The 16114-nt window shown below is 46.3% G+C and overlaps 1 protein-coding gene across 4 annotated transcripts in view; it reads left to right on the top strand.

Moving 5' to 3' along the window:
* Positions 1-16114, top strand: part of LOC118394744 (laminin subunit alpha-3-like) — a 108455-nt gene that overhangs the window by 57625 nt on the left and 34716 nt on the right. For 3 of the 4 annotated variants that reach the window (XM_035788250.2, XM_035788252.2, XM_035788254.2), the window contains 19 exons: positions 2335-2393; positions 3544-3643; positions 6157-6209; positions 6448-6553; positions 6825-6924; positions 7183-7339; positions 7769-7937; positions 8961-9103; positions 9222-9325; positions 9564-9720; positions 9900-10063; positions 10266-10374; positions 10593-10690; positions 12403-12601; positions 13047-13173; positions 14230-14369; positions 15137-15252; positions 15594-15805; positions 15903-16107. In XM_035788250.2, the coding sequence (XP_035644143.2) occupies positions 2335-2393; positions 3544-3643; positions 6157-6209; positions 6448-6553; positions 6825-6924; positions 7183-7339; positions 7769-7937; positions 8961-9103; positions 9222-9325; positions 9564-9720; positions 9900-10063; positions 10266-10374; positions 10593-10690; positions 12403-12601; positions 13047-13173; positions 14230-14369; positions 15137-15252; positions 15594-15805; positions 15903-16107 (2518 nt within the window). Of the gene's footprint in view, positions 1-2334; positions 2394-3543; positions 3644-6156; positions 6210-6447; positions 6554-6824; positions 6925-7182; positions 7340-7768; positions 7938-8163; positions 8300-8960; positions 9104-9221; positions 9326-9563; positions 9721-9899; positions 10064-10265; positions 10375-10592; positions 10691-12402; positions 12602-13046; positions 13174-14229; positions 14370-15136; positions 15253-15593; positions 15806-15902; positions 16108-16114 lie in introns of all 4 variants that reach the window. The other variant, XM_035788251.2, reaches the window with a different exon arrangement.

Genomic DNA, 16114 nt, shown 5'->3' on the forward strand with positions numbered 1-16114 from the left:
CCCCCCTGCCTCACTAGACACTTTCTTTCTTTTCTATTATAATTTCATATTATTGTGCTTTATTTAGACAGGTTAGAATTAGAGGGAGAGGGTGGACACAGAGGTCGAAACCATGGTCTCTGGGGTCAGGACATACAGTCGGAAGTTTACATACACTTAGGTTCGAGTCATTAACACTCGTTTTTCAACCACTCCACACATTTCTGGCAAGTCGGTTAGGACATCTACTTTGTGCATGACACAAGTCATTTTGCCAACAATTGTTTACAGACAGATTATTTCACTTATAATTCATTGTATCACAATTCCAGTGGGTCAGAGGTTTACATGCACTAAGTTGACTGTGCCTTTAAACAGCTTGGAAAATTCCAGAAAATGTCATGGCTTTAGAAGCTTCTGATAGGCTAATTGACATAATTTGAGTCAATTGGAGGTGTACCTGTGGATGTATTTCAAGACCTACCTTCAAACTCAGTGCCTCTTTGCTTGACATCATGGGAAAATCCAAATAAATCAGCCAAGACCTCAGAAAAATATTTGTAGACCTCCACAAGTCTGGTTCATCCTTGGGAGCAATTTCCAAATGCCTGAAGGTACCACGGTTTTCTGTACAAACAATAGTACGCAAGTATAAACACCATGGGACCACGCAGCCATCATACCGCTCAGGAAGGAGACGCGCTCTGTCTCCTAGAGATTAACGTACTGTGGTGCGAAAAGTGCAAATCAATCCCAGAACAACAGCAAAGGACCTTGTGAAGATGCTGGAGGAAACGGGTACAAAAGTATCTACATCCACAGTACAACGAGTCCTATATCGACATAACCTGAAAGGCCGCTCAGCAAGGCAGAAGCCACTGCTCCAAAACCACCATAAAAAAGCCAGACTACGGTTTCCAACTGCATATGGGGACAAAGATCGTACTTTTTGGAGAAATGTCCTCTGGTCTGATGAAATAAAAATAGAACTGTTTGGCCATAATGACCATCGTTATGTTAGGAAGAAAAAGGGGGGAGGCTTGCAAGCCGAAGAACACCATCCCAACCGTGAAGTACAGGGGTGGCAGCATCATGTTGTGGGGGTGCTGGACTGGTGCACCTCATAAAATAGATGGCATCATGAGGAGGAAAATTATGTGGATATATTGAAGCAGCATCTCAAGACATCAGTCAGGAAGTTAAAGCTTGGTCGCAAATAAGTCTTCCAAATGGACAATGACCCCAAGCATACTTCCAAAGTTGTGGGGAAATGGCTTAAGGACAACAAAGTCAAGGTATTGGAGTGGCCATCACAAAGCCCTGACCTCATTCCCATAGAACATTTATTGGCAGAACTGAAAAAGAGTGTGCGAGCAAGGAGGCCTACAAACCTGACTCAGTTCCACCAGCTCTGTTAGGAGGAATGGGCCAAAATTCACCCAACTTATTGTGGGAAGCTTCTGGAAGGGTACCCAAAACATTTGACCCAAGTTAAACAATTTAAAGGCAATGCTACCAAATACTAACTCAGTGTATGTAAACTTCTGACCCACTGGGAATATGATGAAAGAAATAAAAGCTGAAATGAATCATTCTCTCTACTAATGTTCTGACATTTAACAAAGTAAAGTGGTGATCCTAACTGACCTAAGACAGGGAATTTTTACTGGGATTAAATCAGGAATTGTGAAAAACTGAGTTTATGTATTTGGCTAAGATGTATGTAAACTTCTGACTTCAAGTGTATGTGGTAGAAACCGGGTGTGTTCCCACAAGACCACGGGCTCTATACTCTACACTTTGATTGGCTACCTGTAACCTAAACCGTCTTTGTGATGTGGAGATAGAGGTGGTCCTAAGATGTGGCATCCCCACGGGAGATTGTTGTGTTTCACAGTGGGGTGTTGTCTCAATGTGGTTTATTCAATGTTTAAAATATATTAGTGTGGAGATTGTTTTCATATCCAGCCTAGTGGTACAGGTTTACTTCAAGTCCAGACCTTGCTAACAAAGTACTGTTCTGTAAATGTATGCTTAGAGCAAAGCTGTCTGTCCCCTTTATAAAATAAGAATTTGGGTGGAGTTTTACAGACCTGCAATTGATTGCTTTTGGGAGTGTTCTGTACTTATTACATTAGCACACTTGCCACTTAGTTACATTTGGTGCCCAGTTGATACATATAGAGCAGGAGGTCAGGAGCACACACCTGGTGTCTTAGGTCTAAATCAGTCCCTGTGTTAGAGGGGAACAATGAAAACATTCAGTGGAACTGGCTTTGAGGTCCAGAGTGGAGTTTGAGGGGAAAAGATTCATGTCGTAGGTTGAGGGGAAAACGTTTACATTGTTTCTTCCAGGCTCCATCACCCAGTGTAACCCAGCAGGGTCAGAGGTCAGCACAGCAGATACACAAACGGTACGTAGCCTATGCCTCCCACAACATGGCTGACTGAGAAATCTTTACTTTACTTTATGAGATGTATTTGCCTTCCCCAACATGGCAAACTCTCAGCCTCTTTTATCTGGATTGTTTTAGTAGCTGAGGCAATGGGAGTACCTGCAGTCATAAAACAAGTGCCTGTGATCATCAGTTGGTGTGTTCACATGTGTCTATTCCACAGAAGGTTGGTGGCAACTTAATTGGGGAGGACGGACTCACAGTAATGGCTGGAATGGAATAATGTGTTTGATACCATTCCATTCAATCCATTCCAGCCATTATTATGCGCTGTCCTCCCCTCAGCAGCCTCCTGTGCTCTATTCACATTCCTACATCTGATAACAGTATTGCTAAACCCCGTATCCGGTAATGTTTACAAGGAAGTTTATTTTTTTTTAACCTCCCGCTGGAAATGACAATTAACTGTAATCAAAAGAGGAAAAGCGACTTCCTTCCATTAAAATAAATTAAGGAAACACGGCCTGGCTGTATCAATGCTCCCGGAACGCAGGATTTCCAGAAGCTGATTTGACAATTTTTCTTCCTTGGGGGTTTGTGCTTTGTGTGAAATGTTGAGTTGGAAAGGAAACGTCATTAACATTGTGAATAGTTATTGAAATATATTACACAACTGGAACAATTTGGATTTAGGTTAAGTGTAATCTTTTGTTTTCGGGTTTTGTTCCACATTAAAGCTACTACTTTTTAAACAGTGTTCTCCAATATGCTGTAAGTAAGTAAATAGCCTTGTCTCAGCCAGGACAGCCTGTAAGGTAGGAGCCTATCTCTGGTTTCTGAAGCTTGATACGCCAGTACACCGCCTGGACAGGACACTAGTCTGTGGCAAGACCTTACACCAATCCTTCTTAATGCTGAGTACCAAACCAATACTGTGTCTCCATGTGATGCTGAGTCATGTATCCATCTCTAAATCATTCCAAGCTGTCTGCTTCATAACATACTACTCCCGAGGCACCTCCAGTGCCAAAACAAGGGACTGTTAGATTGTCTCTGAGGGAAAAGCATACTTTGACATTTGCTGGCATTTAAGCTGATGTTAGCATTTTGCGTTGACTCTTTTCTACATTACTATGTCTGTCTGTCTATGTGGGTCGTCCTGACACAGGGTTCCTGTGGCTGCCTGCCCAACGTGGAGGGAACACTGTGTGACATGTGTAAACCTCTCTACTGGAACCTGGCGACAGAGAACCCCAGCGGCTGTATAGGTTGGTGACCTACATGTGACCCCAACCGACTGAAGCCTCGTCCCATTCTATGTGTTGTAGCCAGTTTTTCTAGCGTTCATGAATAGACGAGTTGGATACAGCACATATGGTACAGAACAATGGGTTAACAATACTTTACTGATATCTGCTGCATCAGACAACATAAATCCTGATGTAAAATCAATGTTTCATCCATCGCTAATTAGTCTGTTGGAAAACGACAATTTGATATACAGTACCAGTCAAAAGTTTGGACACATCTACTCATTCAAGGGTGATTGTGGAGGCCAGGTCATCTGATGTAGCACTCCAACAGTCGCCTTCTACGTCAAATAGCCCTTACACAGCCTGGAGGTGTGTTGGGGTCATTGTCATGTTTTAACACACATGATAGTCCCACTAAGCATAAACCAGATGGTATGGAGTAATCGCTGCAGAATGCTGTGGTTGTCATGCTTGTTAAGTGTGCCTTGAATTCTAAATAAATCACTGACAGTCTCACAAGCAAATCACCATCACACCTCCTCCTCCATGCTTCACGGTGGGAATCACGCATGCAGAGATCATCCGCTCACCAACTCTGCGTCTCACACAGACATGACGGTTGAAACCAAAAATCTCTAATATGGACTCATCAGACCAAAGGACGGATTTCCACCAGTCTAATGTCCATTGCTCGTGTTTGTTGGCCTAAGCAAGTCTCTTCTTCTTATTTGTGTCCTTTAGTAGTGGTTTGTTTGCAGCAATTTGACCATGAAGGCCTGATTCAGTCTCCTCTGAACAGTTGATGTTGAGATGTGTCTGTAACTTAAACTCTGAAGCATTTATTTGGGCTGCAATTTCTGAGGCTGGTATCTCTAATGAACTTTTCCTCTGCAGCAGGGGTAACTCTGGGTCTTCCTTTTCTGTGGCGGTCCTCATGAGAGCCAGTTGCGACTTGAAGAAACTTTCAAAGTTCTTGAAATGTTCCGTATTGACTGACCTTCATGTTTTAAAGTAATGATGGACTGTTGTTTCTCTTTGCTTATTTGAGCTGTTCTTGCCATAATATGGACTTGGTCTTTTACCAAATAGGGCGATCTTCTGTATACCCACCCCTACCATGTCACAACATAACTGATTGGCTCAAACGCATTAAGAAGGAAAGAAATTCCACATATTGACTTTTAACAAGGCACACCTGTTAATTGAAATGCATTCCTGGTGACTACCTCATGAAGCAGGTTGAGACAATTCCAAGAGTTTGCAAAGCTGTCATCAAGGCAAAGGGTGGCTACTTTGAAGAATCTAAAATATATTTAAATTTGTTTAACACTTTTTTGGTTACTACATGATGCCATACAGTATGTGTTATTTTATAGTTTTGATGTCTTCACTATTATTCTACAATGTAGAAAATAGTAAAAAATAAAGAAAAACCCTTGAATGAGTAGGTGTGTCCAAACCTTTGACTGGTACTGTACTTGGTAACAGTATAGTGTTTCTTTTTGAGTGTCCCGGTCTGTTAAAACCTGAAAAGAAAGAAAAAGAGAAACTCCAATCCCTCCAGAAATCTGGGTTGCACTGCACACCTGCGTGTGGAGAAGGCAGCAATCAGCAGTGATTTCAGCAGTATTAGATAACCGGTGTTATTAAACCTGAGGAAGTGCTGACATCAGAAACCACTCTGCCTCTTCGCCCAGTAGACATGGCAGCATGTCAGAAACAACTCTTTCTTTCTGTCCCTCCTAAGGATGTTTTGGGAAAACATGGTAACACAGAGCGCCCAAGGGAAAAGTGTGGTTCTCTTCTCTCAATGTGGTGCTCTGTTAACAGCAGTGTCACTAAAACTTTGTGGTTCCATGAGGTAAATGCTTTTTGATTTGAAAAGGAGTACATCTTTGCCATTGCAACAATAACCTCCCAGTCGAGGTGGGATACAGGTGTCAGTTGTAGGGGGGGAAAGAACATGAGAATACCCCTGGCTTAAAGAAATATGTGCCCTAAAATCGCCTTCGTCATCCTCATAATTCAGAGCTGACTTTCTTCTCAACCAGCCGGTGCAGTGTAGGAACAGCCGCAGGCTTTGTCCAGATACCTGTCTAGAGTTACAGCTCTACTCTGCAGCAAGAATGTTATCACCACCGCCTGCCTGCTGCCAGGAGACAAATGGATGGAGGGAAGAAGAGATTTTAATATTCCAGAAATGCCTCGGGTTTTAATGTGGCTGAACGGATACTGAGGCTTGTTCTCTGAAAGAGAGAGAGAAAGAGAGAGCAGTGGCTCCCCTGGTCCCTTTGATGTGGATATGTGCAGCTCAGAAGATTTCTGTTGCTTCTGGTATCCTGTAATCAGAGTTTATCCCCCCTCTTTTTTATCTCTCTCTCTCTCTCTCTCAACTTTTCATCTTCCCTTGTATTCTAGAATGTCTCTGCTTCTGCGTTTTATTGTATTGTCGTTGCATCACTGAATAATAATGTGTGACTCATTAGTTTGGAGGCTTTCTCACTTTATGCTTCCTGTCTCTCTCCCAGAGTGTCGCTGTGGCGTCAAAGGCACCCTGAGTGGGGTAGGAGAGTGTCAACAGGTGTGTCTGTCTACCTCTGTCTGTTCATACCGCCTTATGATGCTGACACAGTATGTCCAGCACAACGGTACTAACTGATTGTAAATCATTTAACCATCAATTGCTTACTGTTTAACTAGGAGGTCCATTTGTCTTGGATATATTCCTTTATTGCACGATTAAAAATCCCAATTTACTTGGTGACATTCACCTATCGCTGGCAGTTCCCCGTTAACTTCAACACGGACTCCTTTTGTAGAAAAGTGGCCAGTGTTACTGCAAGCCCGACGTGTGCAGCCATACCTGTGACACGTGCAAGGAGGGCTACTACCTGCTGCAGAAGAGGAACTATTTTGGCTGTCAAGGTGAGTCAGCTGACCAAACATGAACCAGACGGGCTTCCTATGAACACACAGCCTTTATTTATCCATCTAACTAATGGGTTGAGACTCAGCCTCTGACTGTTTCACAGTGCAGGGTGTGCCTTTCTTATTCTACAAAGATTCTCACTCTTGACCAAACATTGTTTGAGTAATAGATGCGTAGTTAACCTCGGGTCACAGCTTGACCTCATGATCAGTTATGGTTGTGTGTTAATCAGAAAGACCTGATTGACCTGCTGCTTCTCTCCGATAGGCTGCCAGTGTGATGTGGGAGGAGCCATAGGCAGAGGGTGTGATGAGATGTCTGGACAGTGCCAGTGTCGGAAGAACGTAGTGGGCCGCACCTGCACGGAGTAAGGACAGACGGAAACTAAACACAATGACATGTTTTTGACATGCTGCTTAAGTTCTCACACAAATTGGAGCAAATGTTGTTAATTGCTGATGAATGGCAAGAAACAAACAGAAAATCCTAAAACCTCAGATTTCATGCATTCTAAATCACGACTGCCATGATTATGTTCCAAACATATGAAACATTTCTCAAGTGTTTTATTCTTACTCTCTCTCTCCCTCCACCCCTTCTCTCCCCTCCTGTCTGACCGTACCAGGCCAGCACCTAACTACTACTTCCCCAGCCTGCACCACCTGAGGTATGAGGTGGAGGATGGCATCACCCCCAACGCCAGGCCCGTACGCTTCGGCTACGACCCCCAGACGTTCCCAGGATTCAGCTGGAGAGGTTACGCCATCATGTCCCCAGCGCAGGTAAGACACATGATGATGCTGATAGGTGGACCTTAAACCTGTTCCCGCCTGACCTGCTTGACATCTTGATTGATTTAAAAAGCCACTTGATTTAATAGTGGCTTTTTTTCCCTTCTTCTCTAAGCCTCATTTCTGGTGTACATTCTTTGTAGAAGTGCTAGATGGTGCTACAGGCATTTCTTATGATGAATATGCATGGTGGATGGTGTTGGCTTTTTGTGGTGATTGTTGTGGTGGTAGTGTATTTCTTGAGTGTGTTGGAGTGATTGTCGGCTGTACAGTAGCAGGCCACTCTCCCAGTCAGTCCTAACCCTGGTGTGTGTCCGAAATGGCACCCTATTCCCTGTATAGTGCACTACTTTTGACAAGGCACTGGTCAAAAGTAGTGCCCTATATAGGGAATAAGGTGCCACCCCTGTTTCTCCTCAGCCAGAGGTGATCCTATCGTTAGCTGTGGGTTTCCCCGGCCCCTTCCACATAATGGTTCGCTACGTCACCACTACCCCCCGCAGACCCACAGAGGGGTGGCGGGATAGGGGGCGAGCCCGAGCCAGGATCTTGGTGGTGGACGAGCCTGATTTTCACACTTGCTGTGACTGTAAGTGATGGGTGTTTCCCCTCTGCTCGGCTATAGCCTGGTCCCAGATCTGTTTGTGCTGTCTTGCCTCCTCCTGTGGTAGTGGGACCAGGCTAGTTCTGCTTGGTCTTCCCTTTCTAACCCCCTTCTATCCCTCTACCTTGTCTACCAGCATGGCCTTCTAGTCTACTAACAGTATAACTGTACCCCCCCTCCATCAGCTGTGTCTTAACTCCTGTCCCTGCAGAGTGAAGTGAGAGTAACAGTGCATGTGGACGAGGCAAGGCGATCCTTGTTCCGACTTGTCCTGCGGTACGCTAACCCCAGCAGCCAGGACAGTGTGACTGGTGGTGTAACGGCTACCTATGTCCGAGGTGGCCAAGGTAAGGCTGCCTCTCTAACTCCTGCTTCACACAACGTCATATTCGTCTCCTATCAAGCAGAAACAGTTTTATCTCCCGTGCACCCCTCCAAAACACAGATGCACGGATACACTTACAGAATAGGCTGTAAAAGTGTTTCATGCAAGTCTTTCCGTGAACTTTTTTTTGGCAATGCTTTACTACAGGGATGAGCAACTCCTCTAATTCGCGCGTTCTATTCTGAAGATGAGCATTAGTTGATTACTGGAGTCAGGTGAGTTCGCTGGCTGGGACAGTGACCAAAGTGTGAACCCAATCAGGCCTCCGAGGACTGGAGTTGCCCATTCCTGCATTACTACCTTGAAATGGCATGGGGTGCCTAATCACACCGTTGATGTTATACCTCGGGCCCACCCAGACATTTTTGTTTTAACCCTAAACTGACACACCTCATTTCGTCAACAGCTTGGCGATTAGTTGACGAATTGAATCAGGTGTGTCAGTTAAATCAGGTGTCCCTGAGGAGAGGGTTGGGAAACCCTGTCTTAGACGACATGACTACACGTCAACCATGGTGCTGTTAACTGTAAGGTCTTGTGTTGCTTTGTTTAACTGTATTTATCTGTATCCTGATTGGTTGATTGAATGATTAATTAATTGATTGGTTGATTATATCCTGCAGGGTCAGGTCAGAGTAAGGAAGTGGTGTTTCCTTCTAGCTCCTCCCCTGCCTACCTCACGGTCCCTGGGGACGGCTTCGCTGAGCCCTTCACACTGACCCCTGGGAAATGGATCATACGCATCCAGGCAGAGGGCCTTCTACTGGTGAGGCCAGGACTGTTAGTCTGTGATACCATCTGTCAGTGACTGAAGAGAAAAAAGAGGTAGAGGAATAGGTCATAAATGTGTTCTTCTCTCTCTCTGCTCTCCACCGCCCTCCCAGGACTACTTGGTGCTGCTGCCCAGTGATTACTACGAGGCTCCCTTCCTCCAGGAGAAGATCGCCCAGCCCTGCACGTACACATTCACCGCAGACAGAGACACAAAGTAATCCCCGTGTTTCCCCAATGCTCTTTACCAAGGCATACAGTTCTGTCAGGTGCATGTTGGCATCAGACAGTATATCTGTTCAATGTATGGACTGTACATACATGTAGTCTGTGCAAGGTTGTGTTGTTTAAACGCATGTTATCCCCAGACTCTGACCGCAGTTGTCTGCCTCCCTCCCTCCCTCCCTCCCTCCCTCCCTCCCTCCCTCCCTCCCTCCCTCCCTCCCTCCCTCCAGCTGTCTGCTGTATAAGCACATGGCGATGAACAGGTTCAGCTCTGTGCTGGGCTCTCAGGGCCAGTTCTCCAGCCAGTGGAGACGCAGGAGGAGACAGGCCCTCGTCCGCCGGCCAACTCCAGCCCACCCCGAGATGGCGTCGCTCACCGGGAGACAGGTAGGTCTGGGGCTCTGCTGCGCACACACACACACACTAAAATACGCTCACAAACATACTTTTTGTCCCTCTGATTGTGATGGTTTATGGCTTTTATTTTATAATTGGACAGTAAATGCGTAGTGTGACTCTGAGACGCTGCATTTGCCCTCCGCCATGTCTGTGTGTGTGTCCTGTAGGCCCAGTTACAGCTGAGCCTGCGCGTGTCTCCACCCGGTCCCTACATCCTGGTCCTGGAGTATGCCAGCGAGGTAGACACGGTCCAGAACGTCAACCTCATCATCGCTGGCCAATCAGAGAGTCATATCCAGGCCAGAGCCAACATCTACAGCTGCCATTACAGGTTTGTGTGTGTACTGTACGTTTACTGAGAGTGCAATGTTCCGTTCCTTTCCTTCAGTAGTGTTTATATCGTCTGTACTCGAGAGGCGGGGTTGGAAAGTCATTTGTGTGCATTTTGTGTAATAAACGTGTTTTAACGCAGATCTCCAGCTCTGTAATACCGTTGGTCATTGAGGGTGTTCATCCAATACTTGTCCATGCAGCTTCCTTTGTCGCAGTGTGGCGGTTGACGGAACCAATCGCGCTGCAGTGTTCCAGTTTACCCACAAGGCCGAGCTTCTTCTACAGACCTCCACAGCCTCAATGCTGCTGGTGAGAAAGAACCCTTTTATTATCCCGTTGCATAGCAGCAAGATCCTCACGTAATGCAGCCTCTTCTGCTTTGCCGTCCTTTTTTATATTGCAGTGTGTTTATTCTCTAGTAAATGGAAGGGTACCGACTACCGGTACCTATTGTATAAAAGTGATTTCATGTTCAAATGAAATACTTGTATTTCCTGTTGCCATTTTGACTGTGTATTCCTCTGTAGTATAAAGTGTATGCAGTGCCCGCGGAGGAGTTCTCCATGGAGTACCTGGACCCCAAGGTGCTCTGCGTCTCTGTCCACGGACGCTTCACTGAGGACAGGTAAGCCGCCTTACCTCATAATACTATGTTGTAATGCCAGGGGACTTTAAGTGGCTTCTTCAAAATAGACCAGCTGGTGTTTTTGACAACTAGCAATCAGCAGCAATGAGCAAACGTGGTAGTAATAGTCGTGCCTGTATTTTCCAGGCCGAGGGCTTGTTGTGAAATCAGTAGCAGTGTCTCTGGGGGGGTAGATGCTGTTGTGGGGATGCTTACCTTCCACACATCTGTTTTCCAGGTGTGATTCAATGCATTCCTCAGCCAGGGTCACTTAACTGAGGCTGTCTGGTAGCCAGGCCAACTTCTCCTCTCCACCTAGCACACCTGGGTTCAACTAGTACTTGTTTCCTTCCAAATACTTAAAGCTGCACTTGATTGAGCTTTCCTGATGCAATGGAACCAATGGAATAGTCCCAAAAGTGCTAATTTGTACTCTGGACAGGCATAATCGAACCTTCAAAAGTATATGAAAGAAAACAAATCCGATTTGAACACTGGTCTTGACAGCCAGTGACCACGCCAGAATGGTTGCTGCTGATGACTAGTTATCAGCAGCACCGGTCCAGTTATTATACAGATAGATACAGGCTATTTCTACACCGCTTTCAGTGTAAACTCCACTATTGTTTAAGGTAATAATCAAGGTGATATCTCAGGGAAAATAAACAGTGAAAGTGAGGGGGAAAACCCTGGTCAAGACTAACAGTTTTCGTTGGTGGAAGAAGGAGTAGACCAAAGCGCAGCGTGGTAAGTGTTCATGTTGTATATTTAATCAAAACTGAAAACTAAACAAAATAACAACGAGGAATAACGAGAACGAAACAGTTCTGTCAGGTGATCCACACAAAACAGAAAACAACTACCCACAACTCAAGGGCGAAACCAGGCTGCTTAAGTATGGTTCTCAATCAGAGACAACGATTGACAGCTGCCTCTGATTGGGAACCACACCAGGCCAAACACATAGAAATACAAACATTGAATGCCCACCCACATCACACCCTGACCAAACTAAAAATGGAAACATACAAAGCAATCTACGGTCAGGCCGTGACAAAGACACTTGTTGTTTGATGCTGATGGTTCAGGCACATTACAAAAGGTCTTTCCTTTCATGTTGTTCTGCTGTTTCCACAAAGCAAAATAAGGAGGGAAAGCATGAAAAGATCAGCCCCACATCAGGCCTGAGAAAACTCATAGCTTGCCAAGAATTGGTGATAAGAGGATTGATAAGGACTTAAAACCCGAGAAAAGAAAGAGTGAGGTTTTGACTCGGAAGGGACTTTTTTTTTAGATCGCAAAATGAGTCTTTGTTGGTCAGTGAGAGTGGATGAAGGAGAACGATAGAGTTAATGGGGTTAAGATCAAGTCTGAGGTTTCCACTCAAGAAAAGTGTGTGTGTGTGTGTGTGTGTGTGAGAGAGAGAGATTTAGGGGCTTCTTTCTATACATTGATGAGAGAGAATGTGATAGTTATAGGATGTCTACATGTGAAAGCTGTTTACTCCAGGTCACAGGTCACAACCTTTATGTGGTCACTGCCCCTGCTAATAACCAGTCACATTGTATCCCAGTAGTGCTTAGCAAACACATCAGAAGCTGCTTCTGAAATGGACCCTGGTCAAATGTAGTGCACTATATGTAGGGAATAGGGTGCCTTTTCAGACTCCCCAACCTTCTGTGTTCTGTTCCCCCTTTCCTTCTTCCCTCCAGTCAGTACTGTGTTCCCAGCCAGTACGACAGGCCCTCCACAGCGCTGGTTCTGGACGCAGCTCGGGACGCACTTTCCTCCACACATGCCGTCCCCCAGCAGAGGGAGAGTGAAGAGTGGAGACGAAGACGACAGTCAGGGGCGGGGGGCTTCCCTTTCCATGGAGCCCAGAGTGAAGGGGTACTACTCAAATCTCCCCAGGTACATGCATGGAGCTGGGCCTGTATAGTTTATTTTACCTTTACCTAGGCAAGTCAGTTAAGAACAAATTCTTATTTTCAATGACGGCCTAGGAACAGTGGGTTTAACTGCCTGTTCAGGGGCAGAACAACAGATTTGTACCTTGTCAGCTCGGGGATATGAACTTGCAACCTTTCGGTTACTAGTCCAACACTCTAACCACTAGGCTACCTGCCTGCCCCAATAATGCTGCTGCTGCTACTGCTGCTGCTTGGAGTGGGACCAAGCACTGGAAAGCATGTGGGACTTGAGATATGAAGCCCACAGCTTCACTAACATTAATGGCAGTAACATCCCTACAGGGTTACAGTATATAGTAACGAGCAGGTTTTTAAGTGGTACGAAGCACATTTCTGTGGCGTTTACACGTTTCTCCACATGTTGTGTTCCTTCTCTATTCCTCCAGACAGAGATCCGTTTCAGTGCCAGGGTGCCAGTTCCTGGCAGGTATGTGTTTGTGGTCCACTACTGTCAAGCTGAACACATCACCTTCCCTGTGGAGGTACGGGTGGATGCCGGACACACGTGGGCCGGTGAGTTTAGTGCGAAATGTAGTTGTGAGGCCGTTGATCCAGATTGATATGGTTGGATAGACAGTGTATATGATCCATGATCTTACTGATCCCGACATCGTCCTAGATGTAATGAAATGGATGTCTACTCAAAGAATGAATGCAATTATCAATTTTCATGAACATACAGTAGCAGCTAGTCCCCTATTCTATGGTAGTATTGTCTGGGAGAGCCTGTTGTGTGTTTTGGGGGTTCTAGTGGACTCTGGAGCTCAGGTGATTCCCTTTTAAGAGGGGAGCACTCCCCACTCCTCTCTCCTCCCGTCTCTCACCTCCCGTCTCTCTCTCCCCATCTTTCCTCCCCTCATCTCTCTCCTCCCCTCTCCCACCTCCCCTCTCTCACCCCCCCTCCTCTCTCCTCCCCTCTTTTACCTCTCCTCCCCTCTTTCACCTCTCTTCCCCTCTCCCACCTCCCCCTCCTCCTCTCTTCTCTCACCTCCCCACTCCCTCCTCTCTCCTCTCCTCTCTTCTCTCTCTCTCTCTCTCCTCCCCGCTCCTCCTCTATCCTCCCCTTTATCTCCTCTCCTCCTCTCTCCTTCTCTCTCTCCTCCTCTCTCCTCCCACTCCCTCCTCCCACCCCCCCCTCCCCTCTCTCTCCTCCCCTCTCTCTCCTCCCCTCTCTCTCCTCCCCTCTCTCTCCTCTCCTCTCTCTCCTCTCCTCTCTCTCCTCCCTGCTCTCTTCTCTCCTCTCTCTCATCCCCGCTCCTCCTCTATCTCTCCTCCTCTCACCTCTCCTCTCACCTCCCCTCTCTCTCCTCCCTGCTCTTCCTCTGTCCTCCTCTCTCCTCCCCTCTCTATACCCGCTTCCCTCTTTTTACTCCTCCCTACTACTGCTCCACCCGCCTAATACACCCCCTCTCCTCTCATCACGCTTTCTCCTCTCCTCCTTCTACTACTTGCTCTCTCTCCTCCCCTCTATCTTCCCAAACGCTGGTCCTTCTCCCAATCCCCCTTCTTCCTCTACGACTACGCCTCCTTACACCCTGCTGCACCCCCACCTTCCTCTCTCTACCTCAGGCACTGTGAATGCCTCTTTCTGCCCGGGGGTCTCCTGCTGCAGGGAGGTGGTCATCGCTGAGAGGCGCATCGCTCTGGACCTTCCCCAGCAAGACATGGCCATCTCTCTCAAGGTTCCACCCGGGAAGACCCTCACTCTGGTCAGTTTTTTCATGTCAGCCATTATTACTCTATCAATTAGCCTACTTACAGTTGATCATTATTGCCCATAATGTAAGGAGGAGAACACCTTCCTCAGGAAAACCTTCACTCTCGTCCTGTGTGGTTATGCCTGTAGTGTAATTCAGGAGGATTTAGGAGTCTAGGATACTAGACTTTTACCAGGTTTGCACGGTACTGCTCTTTGGCCTCCGTGTTTGATCATGTCCCAACCAACTACTAAACAACCAGCAGTCTGTATTCTACCTGGTAACCCCCACTCCGCCCAATTAGAGCGACGCTCTCAAATCCAGTAAGCCAATAATGCTTACAGCTAAGTTTGTACTTGCTGTCGGCTGTTTATTATAGCATAATTATGATATCATAATTAACATACCCCACCTGGGTTGAGGTCAATCCCATTTAAATGTCAGTCTATTCAGAATGTAAACCAAATTCCAATTCCAGATGCTTCTAATTTAAAAGTAATTAGTATTTGAATGTCGGTGTACTTCCTGAATTGTCTGGAATTGAAATGGAATTGACCTCAACCCTGTACCCCACCGTAGTCTCCCACTGCAGATAAGACCAACCACAAAACAGTTCAGTATCGCTGAAATACCCTGTGGTTTGTGTGTTTTTATAAATGTTATCATTGTTAAGTCTGTCAGGTAAAACCGTTTCTTACGCTACGGTAAGTCTCAAAGTGGGCATTTCTGAGAGAGATAAGCCGACAACATTGTCGTTTGGTTTTGTACCGCCTCTTCAGGATTACATCTTGGTGGTTCCTGACGATAGCTACACCCCTGATCTCCTGAAAGAGAAGCCGTTTGATAAGTCCTCTGATTTCACCAGGCAGTGTGGAGGACCAAGCTTTTCTATAGAGTGAGTATTCAGTTCAGTGATCGTGTGCCAGTGGGTTTCTCAAGACTTTGACCAAGCACAACCATGTGCCCTGTGGAATGTAGTCAACAGCTTTGCTGAGTGATATGAAGATTAGGTCATTCAGTATTATTGCAATTGCATGATCATATCATGTTTATTTGAAACTTAAATTTCGACTTTGTTTGGTGAAATTAACGGGGGGGGTGGATTATTATAATATTTTTTTAAGGGAGTAGTTGTTTTTAATGTGTGGATGTAAACATGATCAATACTCAGAGAATTTCATAACTACTTTATTTGATTGACCCCTAACCCCGAATGTTTTCTACCTGTTCCAACAGCCCCAGAACGTCCTCCCAGTTCTGCAGAGACTCAGCCCGCTCCCTGGTAGCAGCCTATAGTGACGGGGCCCTGCCCTGCTACTGTGACAAATCAGGGGCCACGGTGCCCACCTGTAACCCTGTAGGGGGCCAGTGTCCCTGTAGACCCCATGTGATCGGTCGGCAGTGTACACGATGTGCCACAGGATACTATGGCTTCCCCTACTGTAGACGTAAGTAGATTTCAGATACTAAAATGTCTCACACACACACATAGCTTCTTACCCTAACCTGTCTATGTCGTGTGTCCCGTCCCCCCGTCCCCCCCAGCGTGTGAGTGTGGCCAGCGGCTGTGCCACGAGGTGACAGGTCAGTGTATCTGCCCGCCCCAGACAGTGAAGCCAGTCTGTGATGTGTGTGAGAGCCAGACGTTCAGCTACCACCCTCTAGTGGGCTGTGAGGGCTGTGACTGCTCCCCCAACGGAGTCAGGCCCAACGCAGGGAGAGACTGTGACCGTGACACGGGACAGTGCACGTAAGTA

Source organism: Oncorhynchus keta, chromosome 15 (genome assembly GCF_023373465.1).
Source record: "Oncorhynchus keta strain PuntledgeMale-10-30-2019 chromosome 15, Oket_V2, whole genome shotgun sequence".
Taxonomy (NCBI): domain Eukaryota; kingdom Metazoa; phylum Chordata; class Actinopteri; order Salmoniformes; family Salmonidae; genus Oncorhynchus; species Oncorhynchus keta.